Source organism: Culicoides brevitarsis, chromosome 2 (genome assembly GCF_036172545.1).
Source record: "Culicoides brevitarsis isolate CSIRO-B50_1 chromosome 2, AGI_CSIRO_Cbre_v1, whole genome shotgun sequence".
Lineage (NCBI taxonomy): Eukaryota > Metazoa > Arthropoda > Insecta > Diptera > Ceratopogonidae > Culicoides > Culicoides brevitarsis.
In genome coordinates, this window is record NC_087086.1 from 37,309,012 (window position 1) to 37,321,791 (window position 12,780).

The 12,780-nt window shown below is 25.2% G+C and overlaps 1 protein-coding gene across 1 annotated transcript; it reads right to left on the minus strand.

Moving 5' to 3' along the window:
- Nucleotides 1–11,211: 11,211 nt before the first annotated feature.
- LOC134831083 (beta-1,3-galactosyltransferase 1-like) lies at nt 11,212–12,540 on the minus strand. Its single transcript, XM_063844726.1, has 2 exons — nt 11,605–12,540; nt 11,212–11,542 (listed from the first exon to the last, which is right to left on the minus strand). The coding sequence occupies exons 1-2, from the start codon at nt 12,522–12,524 to the stop codon at nt 11,446–11,448; spliced, it is 1,017 nt and encodes a 338-aa protein (XP_063700796.1). The 5' UTR covers nt 12,525–12,540; the 3' UTR covers nt 11,212–11,445.
- Nucleotides 12,541–12,780: the final 240 nt, after the last annotated feature.

The following is a 12,780-nucleotide window of genomic DNA, read 5'->3' on the forward strand; positions in this document are numbered from 1 at the left end:
AATTTTTAAATTATAAAAAAATTTTGATAATTTTCTTCTGAAAGACAAACCAAAAATTTTAACTAATTTAAATGTAACAAAATTAAAAGTTCGCATTAACCTGGATTACCTTTTACTCAAATGACTTTTATTCCTCAAAACTTCACTTGCCTTATCCTATCAACGACATGTAGCAAAAAAAAAACACACCGCGAAACACGAAGAAATGCAAGATAACAACAAGAAACGACAAAAAAGACCTGATAATGTTAAAATTGCGTGAATATTATTAATTGTGAGTACTTTTTATGTTATCTTCTTTTTTTTTGCTTCTTCCTCCATGATCAGAACATTCTTTTTTATTATTATCGATCAATTTTGATCGTTTCTTGTGTTTTTTATCCATTCACGTTCGCACAAAAAAATATAAATAAAAAATTTTGTATCAAAGTGCAATAATGAGCTCCATAAAGATAAGTCGAGAAGTAATTGGTTTGCATTAAGAAATAAAAACAACGAGAAAAATATTCAGTAAATTACAGTCTTAAAGCCATTTCGATGTTGGTAGCGCATCGCGTTTATGATAAAAGATAAAAATAATAATTTTTGTAACGAGTGGTGATAAAGAAAATGATCGAGAAGCTGCTTTTTTTCGGCATTATCGGACATCAACGCGACATAAAAATAAACTGATAAAATTTTACGATTATTTTTGAAATTTTTATAACTTAATGCAAAAAATGCATTTATTCAAAAACACTCGTCTCGATCATGCTTAGAATACTTTGATTGATTGACACAAATGCACATTCCGCTAAAAGTTTAACATGTCCCTGAACTGGCACAGCGCGCGGCAATTTCAAAAGACAATAGCCATCTGGATTATTTATTTAATGTGCCTACGTAGCTCCCGTAACACACGCACTAGACAACAATAAGTTAACGTTTTTAATTCGTATTTGAAATATTAATTAAATATGCACACACACTCAATCTTACGATCTCGAGCAAATTTCATAGCTTGGCACAGGGAATTGCTAATTTCTTGATTTGCATGCAGTGATATTTTTTTTAAGTGAATGTTTATTCAATCAGAAACACCAGATCGCGAAGTTTTTGCCTGAAGTTACCAACGAACTTAACGAAGATGAGAAGAATGAATTTTTAAAATGAAATTGGCGCCAAATTAGGAGTTTCGGTAAGATTTATTAAATTTTTTTTAATAAAAGGTAAGTTTTTACTTTTTAAAAACTTTATATTGTATTTACCGAAAAAATTTCGGTTGTAACCATATATCTCCAAAACTAAGCTTTTCCGAGCATATGTTTCATGGAGAAAAATGATCGTCAAGACGTCAAAAAGGTTTAGCGCGAAAAAAAATTTTTATAAAAAATTTCACTGAAATTTTAAAATTTATAAGTCAAAACTATTGTCGAAGTTTTTTATCGTTCAGAATAATTCATTTTCAAATTTTAGTTCAAAAGTCGAAAAACATCTCATGAGCTCTCTATGAAACTTCAATTTGTCCTATTCTACTTTTTAAAGAATAAGATTTAAATTCATTTAATTTTTTAGGATTTAATTTAATTTTAATTAATTTAAAAGATTTTTTTACGTTTTTTTATTTTTATTTTTTTTTCAAAATATGACGTGTAAAATTTCAGAAAATATTTTTTATTCTTCTATAATTTTTTTTTGTATATTTTTTCATATTTTATTTAAATTTTTTGTATATTTTTTTTAAGGAAATTTAGAACTTCTATTTTATTTTTTTCAAAAATAATTCTACGTTTGTTCATGCTTTATAAATAAAAAAATTCTACGTTTGTTCATGCTTTATAAATGAAAATAACTTTTGGCTAAAATTCTAAGTTCGTTAAAAACTTCAGTGCGATAAAGTTCGATCATTGTTTAATGATGCATGACGGAAGTTTCCATGGAAGTCGCTTTGCTCGAATGGTCAGAAAACCTATAAGATATATTTCTCAAGACAGCAAAATAAAAAATCAAGAGAACGCGCGCGATCTTCTGTGGGTGTTTGTCACACACTGATCACAAACAACTTAAAATTAAGTCATCTGGCAAATAAATGAAGTTAAAATGCGATTAACAATGCAAAAAAAACAGCAGTAAATAATTGTTTTTGCCTCGCAGTAAATTTCATATACTTACGGAGGAATATCGTGAAACAATTAATTATAGTCATTAATTGACAAGTAACACAAATGGATTTTAATCTCTCGCTGTATGGAGCAAATTGGACAGCAAACGTGTGGAAATGAGGATTAGAGTGAACAGCTTGTCCCACATTTTAAGCACTTGTAATGATTGCCAACAATGAATAGAGTATTGAGGCATGTCATTTTAGTGCCAATCACTTTGCGAGTTAATGTGCGTTGCCAACTGAATTCTGATGCGAATTGCCAGCTGGTAGCAGATTGATTGAAATAAAAATCTGTTTGTTGTTGTTCAAGGACGACAATTTAGCAGGGGAATAGCAACAAAAATGTTACCTGAGTGATGCAACAGGCGGTTGAATGTTTTTTTAGATTGAGAGTATAACAGTTTGTCGAATACGGGATGAATCTCGTAACAAATGGGATGAATTTTAGAAAGGGGAAAGAAATTTGAATATCGTATGCAAAAAAAAGCTTAGGATATTTGAATATTGTTAGAATTTTTTTATTGTTGAATTAAAATAAGAGATGTCGCTCGTTTTTCATCCTTTAAAAATTTTATATGAGAAAGAACTTTCACAAAAGTGATTAAAAATTTATTTTTAACATTTTTTACTCAAAAATTTAATTTTTTAATTTTTTTTTTATTTAAAACTTTAAAAGTTACTTAATTGAAAGACAAAAAGTATTTTTTTTAAATATTTTTTTAATTGAATTATTTTTTTTATTTAAAAATTAATATTTTGAAGCCCATGAATAGATTTTTATTCAAATTCAAACCAAATTTTTAAATTTACAAACCCACAAACATTTGACTCGAATTTCAATAAAACCAAAAAACTCAAAGCGGAAATCAATTCAACATTTACAATAAAAGTCCAAATAACCGTAATAATACCTAAAGCGAGATTATTTTGCCAATTTAACCCTTTCAATGCTATTATTATATTTTGTTTTTTTTTACTTCACAATTCACTAAGTATTTATTATTTTATTTTTTGTTTGTTGTTTGTCAAGTACCTGTGCAAACAAATTGATCTTTGATGAAATTGGATAAAATTGTTGAAAATATAAATAAATAAATTGCATGTTGGTTTTTGCTTTTGTTGTGTATATAAATATGCATGGGCAATAAAAATATGAAATTATTGCAAATAATGCAATAAAAAGTGTAATATTTATTTAAAACTGGAGATCAAATCAATTTACTGTCAAGCTAGTTTAAAAGTTATTGGTTATAAGTTATGGAGGAAATATTGCAATAAAACGCAAAAATGAAATGAAATGTAAGTAAAAGGAGTATTTTATTAAAAGTTATGAATATTGGAAATTAAATTGGAGATTTTGTCAAATCAATAATAGAAAAGATACATTTTATTGAAAAACTCATTAACTGAGTATTTTTAGATATAAAAATAAGCCAAAAATAATTTTTTATAAAAATATCTTTTTTAAAATGTTTTTTTTTTGTTTAAAAAAAATTAACAAAAAAAAATCCAATTTTATTAATTTAATGAAAAAATAGAAAAAAATTTTTTTTAAGAAAAAATTTAAAATAAATATCAAAATTAATTTTTTTTAATAATTTTTTAAAATAATTTTTTTTTAAATAAATTTTCTTTTTAAAAAATATTTTTAAAGAAAAAATTAACTACGATATCCAAATTTTTGTTAAAATTATTTTTTTTAAATTTTATATAAAATTCTACTAAATTACTAAGTAATTTAATTTAACTTATTAAATTTATTAAAGTTATTTTATTTTTTTTAAGAAATTTAGATAAAAAAAGTTAAAAATCATAGAAAAACTTTATTGAAATAATTTTTTTCAAAGTAGAATTTTTATTAAAGTATTCTTTAAAAAATTTTAAATATCTTAAAATTAATTTTTTTTTAAAAATATAATTCTAATTAAAATTTAATATTTAAAAATTATTTTCATAAATTAAAGAGCTAAAATTAATAATTTAAATAAATAAATTAAAAGTTTAAATAATTTTCAAAAATCTGAAGCCGAATTATCTCAAAGTGAATTTAAAAAAAACTTACCCTCAAAAATTCACCTTAAAATTTTTTGCATTACCCAAGTAAGAAAAAAAGGGTGAATGACTTACACTTAAAGGGTGAAAGAACATCTTCTTCTTCTTCTTCGAAAAAAAAATTAAACAGGTAAAAATTCCTTAACTCACCTTCTAAATAAAGATCAGATCTCAATAATAAAGAAAATAAAAAAAAACTTTCTCATAATAAAAAATAATTTATTATTATTTTCATACATTCAAAAATCAAAACTTTATTTGCAAATCATCTCAAATAACCGTTCACCAATTCTGCAATAAAAAAAAATTACATCACATCTGAATTGAAATTCGCAACAAAGGTTTTTAATTCCGTGATTTATGTTGGGACTTGACTTGCATTGTGCCAATAATTTAAATAAATATGCAAATAAATTCACAAAAAAATTGTTACAATTATAAATTTGAGCATGAACGAACCTTTTCTACCCCTTTTGGCAGAAATATTTCTACGTATTGCAAAATTAATTCAATTATTCATCTAATTTTGTGTCAATTGATTAATGCACGTCTCTTGCTGTTCCTTTTTATGTTTTTTTTACCTCGTCATTCGTGTCTTGAGCAACCGTGTGAAAAAATTTGTTTAATTGAATATGAACAAAAAAATTAAAAATTATGCAATATGCAAATTTTTTCATTGCATGTCGTCGTCGTCGTCGTAAAAATCGCGCTAAAAAATCTTCTTACTTACCCTTTCATTCAATCAAGATTGAACGCACAGCAGATGCTTCGCTTTGTGTCTGAATCATATGCAAATTAAGGGTTTTACCTGGTTCCGATTCTCAATCTAAAAAAAAATCAAATTCAATTTCTCTCTCGCTTTGTTATTACTTTTCATTAATTTGTGTCTTGCATGATTTATGGTCTGACGGTATTTGTTGATGGATTTTCGGCTGTCAGTTCAGAACCAACTATTTGCCAGAAATCCAGCGATAGAAGTATTGAATTTCAATTTCGGTTCGTTTTTTATTATTTTTTACAATTTGCATGTTTTGCGACGCGAGGTAGATAAAAAATTTGTATTTGTTCATGTCATGGGGATTTGTATGCAAATGAGGATAAATTTTATTAAGGATAGAATTTTTCGTTTGGTAGATTTTTGCGTTTAGAGAGCATGTTGTGAATGTATGGGAAGGAAAAAGAAATAAAAAAAGTGAATGTTGTTGCTTGAAGCAGTTGTTGAATATTTTTGTACGGATTTGAAAATGTGAAGCAACGCTTTAGATTTTGAAAAGTCGTTAGAAAATTTATGAAAAATTTTTATAAAAATAAGAAATTTTTTGTTTTTCTTTCAAAAAATTTTATTTTTTTTTAATTTCAGAAATTTTTTTGAACTTTAAAAATTAAAAAAAAATATTTGATAATTTTTTTTGAACTTTTTGCTTAACTTGAATTTTGAAAAAATAAAAAAAAAATTAAATTAAATCACATTTGAAAAGATTTTTTTTTCAAAAATTTAAAAAATAAAACAAGAATATAAAATAATAAAATAAAAATAATAATAAAATTGAATTAAAATAAAAAAAAGAAATTAAATTTAATTTAATTGAAAAAGAAATTAAATTTAATTTAATTAAAAATTAAATAAAATTTAAAATAAAACTTTTTAATCCTCAATTGTAATTTAAGTCAAATTTTGAAGCTTTTGACAATTTTTTTTTTAAATAAAATTAATTTATGCATTCTTATTTTAAAAAAATAATATTTTATTTTAAAAAGTAAAATAAAGACCTTATAAAAAAATCAGAAACAAATTTTGCCAAAAAATTGTCTTTTCAGTTGCAAAAACTGACAGATGTTCAGATGAAAGAAAAAAATTTAAAAAATGAGATTTTAATTTTTTTTTTGCAATTGAAGCTGTTAAAGTAGTTTTATGATTTTTTTAAATTAAATTTTTTTTTTTTTTTAATAATTTAATTTTTTAATTTTTGTAATAAAAATAATAAATTATTAAAAAATAAAATTATTTAAAAAAAAATTAAATTAAAATTTTATTTTAAAAAAAATCATTTAAAAGAAGCTTTAAAATTTTTTAATTGCAAAAAAAATTAAAATCTTATATGTATTTTAAAATTTTTTGTTCAAAATATTTTTTTGAAAATAAATCAGTTTTTTCAACTGAAAAGGCAACTTTTCGTAAAATATATTTCTGAAATCCTTAAAAAGGTCTTCGAACGCTAAAAATGTCTCAAGCATTTTTTGTTTACAAAATTTTAATATTTCAACAAAATATTTATGAAATTCAAGAAAATGTCAAATTTAACTTCTAAACCTTCATTCGAAAAAATCCTTCATCAAATAACCAAAAATAACAATTTTTGCCCTTAGCTTCTCCTTCCAACTCAGAAAAATCCACAAATGCTTGTTTCTACCTCACAAAAATCCTCGTCCTTGAAGATGTCATTTCCCTTTTCCAATTTTTCTCAAGAATCATTTTTTTTTCTTTCTTATCATCTCGAATTTATCTCATCCCCTTCCTCAGTTTTTCCTCTTTTCAAAAAATACTCTTAGCAACAAACACATCACAATACACAATTCAAGCACGAAAAAACATCACAAATTGCTAAAAATCCTTTATGCTTCATAGCTCATCGCAGGCATCGCGTGTGGCACATCGACGACGACGACAACGACACTCATACACCATCAATCATGTATTATTGATCGAAATTTTCCAAGATATTTTTTTCTCTTCCTCCAACGAAAAAGACGTTTCATATTCAAATGTGAGTTTTTTTTTGCTCATCTCATCATTTTTTTTTGCCAAATGTTGATTGTTGTATGTAACTTTTGCCATTTTATTTTCACAGAACATGGCACGTTTCCCAAAAAAAATAAAATTTTTTAAAAAAATGAAGAAAATTGAAGCAAAATTAAATTTTGTTACAATTTCAAGAAATTTTCTTGAAGAAAAGGAGAATTCACGTCTAATTAAGAAAACGTTAAAACAGCGACTGAATTACAAAATGAGAATCAGCTGATTTTCCTGTATATGCGAAATTCGTGTACCGCTTAACGTACCGACAATAAATGAATTGGGTAGGTAGGTCATATGATGATCACATTATTTTTTTCTAGCATCTCGCAATTAACACGATGCTTCTCTTCGTCATCGGCGTCGTAATCACAAAAATTTTTTCGTTCGTAATTCATTTAGTCGTCTCCATATACGTACGGTACGTTGCGGTACGATACATACATTTGATATGAATTGATGAGGGAGTGATTGCACGAGTTGTGAGCTGTAGGGACGGCCATTTTGCGCGTGCGTGACAAATGTGCGACACAATTCACCCTGAAACTGAGGAAAGTACATAAGCGAATGCGATGAGGGTTGTTTTCTGTACGTACCGTACATCTATACCATACGGTATGTGTATACGGTACGTGCAGAAATACAATTTTCCAATGTATGAGCATTTCAATATAATATTACATTAAAGATATTCAGTGGGTACAGCGTTGTTTATCTGTATTGGTAGCACTTTCCTGATGATTTTTCTTCGTCTTTTACGGCGTTCTACGGTACCCGTTATAAGTTATTTCAAAAAGAAAATAATACATTTTCTTCTTTTTTTCTGTAGATAGAAAAATGTTAAGTGACACATACAGAGAGGAAATTTCTACAGAGGGAGAAAAAAGTCGAGAAGAATGGGACGATTTTTCATGAAAATTCGTGATATCAATTTAAAATACAACACACATTATGGATAAAAAAGCATGCAATGAGGTATATATCTTGAAACGAACAAGTCGTGTATGATGTGTGACTAATGTGAAGCTAGATGAAGGGAAATATGTTGTCGTCTTATGTATGAAAAGGAAGAAGGAGTGTAATGAACGGACAGGGATGGGAACTTAAAATTTTAAAAAATATTAAAATAATTTAAAAATTTTAAAATATTCAATTAAAAATTTTTTTAATATTTTTATAATATTAAAAAATACTTTTAAATAAAAAAAATCATAATTTTGATCAACGATTTAATATTTAAATTAAAATATATAAATAAATAAATTAAAAAATTAAATAAAAAAAATAAAATAAAATTTTAGATTCAAAAAGTCAATTTTAATGTTAAAAAGTAATTTTGAAAATTAATATTTTTGAAATGAAATGTGTTTGAATCTATGGAGTGAAAAATTTCAATTTTTTGTACTAAAACTTTAAAAAAAAAATTAATTAATAATAATTTGAATTAATTAAAACTTAAATATTTAAAAAAATAATTTGGATTTAAAAAGAGCTAAAAGCTAAAAAAATAAAATTTTAGAACTGAAAAAATTTAGAATTAATAAATTTGAAAATTTTGAACAAAAATTTTTAATTTTAAATAAAAAATTAGAAAATAATAAAATTTTGAATTTTATATTTAAGTTTGAAAAATTAATAATTTTAGGACTTAAATCCAATAAAATTTCAGATTTTATCAATAAAAGATAAATAAAATTTCAAATTAAATTAAAACTTTAAGTTTATCAAATTTTAGAATTAATTTTTTAAATTGCAAATTTTTAGAACTAAAAAAAATAATTTTAAATTTTTATCTTTTAATTTTTTAAAATTATAGCCTACAACATGTTTAAAATAAATCAAAATTTTAAAAATTATTTTTATTTTGTTAAATTTGTAGTTCAAAATATTTTAAAATTATTTTTTATTAATATCTCGAATAAAATTAATTTCTAAAAATTAATTAATTTTTACATTAAATTTAAATTATTTTAAAAATCAAACATTTAATTTAAAAAAAAATAAAAAAAAATAATTTAAAAAAAAAAAATAAAAAAAATTTTTTAAATTTTAATAAAAAAAATAAATGTTAAAAAAGCTAAAATAAATAAAATTTTATTTAAAAAAAAATTTTTTTTTCAGTTCTAAAATTAAAAAAAAAAATATTTTAAATATTAAGAAAATTAATTTTTTAAAAATTTAATAAAAAATTATTTTTTTTAAAACAAATTAAAATTTTTTAAACCAAAATCCTTTTAAAAAAATTTTTTCCATCCCTGCCATCCACAAACGCATCCATAAACCATATCTTTGCATATTTCTTTTTTAAGTGGGATAATGTGCGGAATTGTATTATCTTTTTTTAACGTTCCCATACAAAAAATTTTCCACGAAGTCGCTCCTTCGAAAAAAAATATGTGATGCTGGATAAAATAAAATTAAAATACATACGTGTTCTGGTATCTTTATTACACACTCATCAGAAAATAGATGCTTTTTTATTAGCATCAAGTACGTTCTACGTGCATGTTTCCATCATGTTTTCCGCGATGTTTGTGTGTTTAAAGGCATTATCTTTATAACCGCAGCTCATCAGATAATAAGGAAGACTTGCTCATGTGACGGGTGCCATAATATTTAGATAACAATTTGTTAAGAAATGCGGGGAAATTGATTAATTTTTCCTCGTAAATGAACTTCGCGACACGAGCGACGATGAGAAAATTAAACAAAAACCGGCATGAATGGAATTCCGGTACGTCACAGAACCAGCTGATGTGCTTTAATTAAATTCATTGCCGGTTTCTCGTCGCATCTACGGAGCTACGACGGCGTGCGAAGGATAATGAAAATGTATGTCGACGTCGTCTGTGTTTTCCTCGTGCGCCAAATGTAAATGAGGGTAAATAAATATAACTAAGAGTAAAGTATATAAATGAGGAAAAAAGCAAAGGAAAATTCTTTCGCAAGGTCGGTCTGCGATGATGATGATGTAATAATGTGTATAATGAATGATAATAACAGCGCAGCGCAAGGCATTTACATAAAAATTTATAAATTGGGAATTCCCTTTTTAAAAACAGCCGCTGTACGAGTCTGCGTTAAATACAAGACGTAATTTGATTGTTTTTATGCTGGCTGGCTGTACTTGGATGTCTGGGAGGTGTTTTGCGCCCCCCGACAACGTCTGTCGCATTAATGTATGTGTGTTATGGTATTTAATTGAGAAATGGTGTCATTTAAAGTTGTTTGTGTTGCTGTGCGAAAATCGTTGAGAAAACGAAGAGGATGGAGTTCAAGGTTGTGTTTGAATTAATTTGATTTTTTTTTGTTTGGAATTTTTATGCGGATGAAAGGGAAAGTTGTTGCTTTAAAGGAGGATTTTAATGAAAGGGAAATTGGATTTAATTGAATATGAAAATTTTTAAAGGTATTTTTTTAGTTTAATGACTTGAAATTTAAAAAAAAAAAATTAGAAACTGAATTGAGGTAATTTTTTTTAAAATTATAAATAAAAATGAAATTAAATAATTATTATTTTATTTAATTTTATTTTAATTTATATTTTTTTTAAAAAAATAACCAAATTTTATTGAATTGTGTGAAAAAGTGAAAAACTTTTAAAAAAGCTCAAATTGAAGAGAAATCAAGATAAAAATTTGCAAAAATTCAAAATTATTTTTTTCTTTGTGTATAACAAATAATTTTTAAATTTTAATTGAATCAAATTTAACTTTATATTAATTTAAATTAAATTTATTAAATTAAAAAAATTATTTAATTAAAAAAAAAAATAATTAAAATTTAATTAAATTAAATTAATAATTAAATAAAATAATTAATTTTAAAATTTTACATTAATTCAAATCAAATTTGTAATTAAATTTATTAATTCAGTAAATTTAATTATTCGTTGATAATGCTATAAAATTTATTTTTTTTTCTACTTGAGTCTCAATTTTTATTAAATTTTGATAATTTTTAAGCAATAATTTTTTAATTATTTTGGCGACATAAAAATAAAAATTATTTCTTTTAAACAAAGAAAATAAATAATTTTTGATTTTTTTTAAATTTTTGTTTTAATTATTTTTTTTTAATTTGAGCTTTTATTAAGCTTTTTACTTTTTAACACAAATAATTTTTTTTTAATTTTATTTTGTTAAATTTGCAGTTTTTTTTTTAATTTTTACCTTTTTTTATAAGTTAAAATAAATGATTAAAAAATTTTTCTTTAATTTTTTTTCACAAACTTCCGTTCAAACTTAAAAATAAGTCACTTTTGAAATATTTTTTTCACAAAATTGCCAAATTTTTTTGCATTTTATGCATTAAAAACAAAACAAATAAACCTCATTTGCATATTTTAAATAAATTTTTTATCTGCTATTCAACTAATTTTTTTTACTAATCTATATTTCGATGAATCATTTAAAAAATATTTCACATGAGTAACACAAAAAGTCATAAAAATTCTTCAAATTTCCCAACACGGCTCATGATTTTTCTTCAAACGTTTCCAAACGTCAATCATTTGTTCCATATTCGTCATTCGATGAATTGTCAGAACGGATCTACTCGAAAAAAAAAAATTAATTAAACTCATATCTCTTGTTTACTTTTTTTGTTATCTTACCGATAAAAACAATCGCGATTGATCAAATTATCGATCGAATAGTAATCTTCAAAGCCGTCATTTTGATACAGCGGGACTTGAAGTTTGGCATTGGCAACGATTCCAGTGAGAAAAACGTCTTCTAACGTTAAGAGAGTTGTGCTTAGAGCTTCGTTGTAGATTTTTCTCACGACTTGTCCTGAGATGAGATACGCTGGACCATTGATGAAATCCGGGAGTTTTTCTTCGGTGAACATCCATCGAGGCGTGAACCATTTACTTTCACGATCGCGATGAGCAAATCTTTGGGATTCGAGATGCCCGATAATTCCGGGAGGGAAATTTTCGTATTTTTTCATGATTTTGTTCAAGTTAAAGACATTTAAAAAGACATCATCGTCAATTTTGAGGAAATATTTCTCGTCAGGCATCAATCTGAGGAAATGTTTCAAAGCGAACATCGTTTTTATCGTCAAATTTTGATAACTTTCGTTAAAATCTTCAATTATGACGTCTTTGTAAAGTTCAGCTTCTTCCTCGGCGATCTCGTTATCCACTGGATTTGAACTTTTTCCTAAAATAAAAACCGGTTTTGGTCTCAAAACGCGTCCCCATGTCGCTCGAATCGCTCTTCGACGATCCCGGTGCCTCACATCTGACGTCACAAACACTCCAAGGCTCCGATAAGCTCCCAAAAGTCTCGCATAAGACAAAAAATCCTTCGGGACATCCGTGAAATGCGTTTCGATCGAGGGTTTTATGTAATGACTCGTATTTGTGTCGCGAAGTAAATAACTCTGGTCCGTTACTTTTCCGTAAATTTCGAGTTGCAGCGAGTAAGAAGGCAAAAAAAGAAGCATTACCGAGAAAACGAGAAAGATGTAAACGAGTAAAAACCAATGGAGACGAAGTTTCGTCAAATATGAGCGAAAAAGTCGCATGTTGTGACGCGATGAATTTGTCGATCGAACTGACAAATAATGAGTTACGAGTTAAAGTTTTTTATCTTATCTCTTTTTTTTTTGTAATAACTGACTACTCATTTCTTGCTCAATAGGTACGATTCGCTATCTTTGAATGCATCAACGTTATTTGATACAAAAATATAAATAAATGGACGTAAAAATTATCGACAGATAAAATAACTAAAGGAGATAAGCGAATTTTTGTTTGTATAGCTAATTTTTATCAGTTTTT

Bases quoted from the DNA above. Each gene is read 5' to 3' on its own strand.
- LOC134831083 (XM_063844726.1), bottom strand. From the start codon at position 12,524: ATGCGACTTTTTCGCTCATATTTGACGAAACTTCGTCTCCATTGGTTT. The intron at 11,543-11,604 runs GTAAGATAACAA...TTTTTCGAGTAG, and splicing joins AATCGCGATTGTTTTTATCG to ATCCGTTCTGACAATTCATC.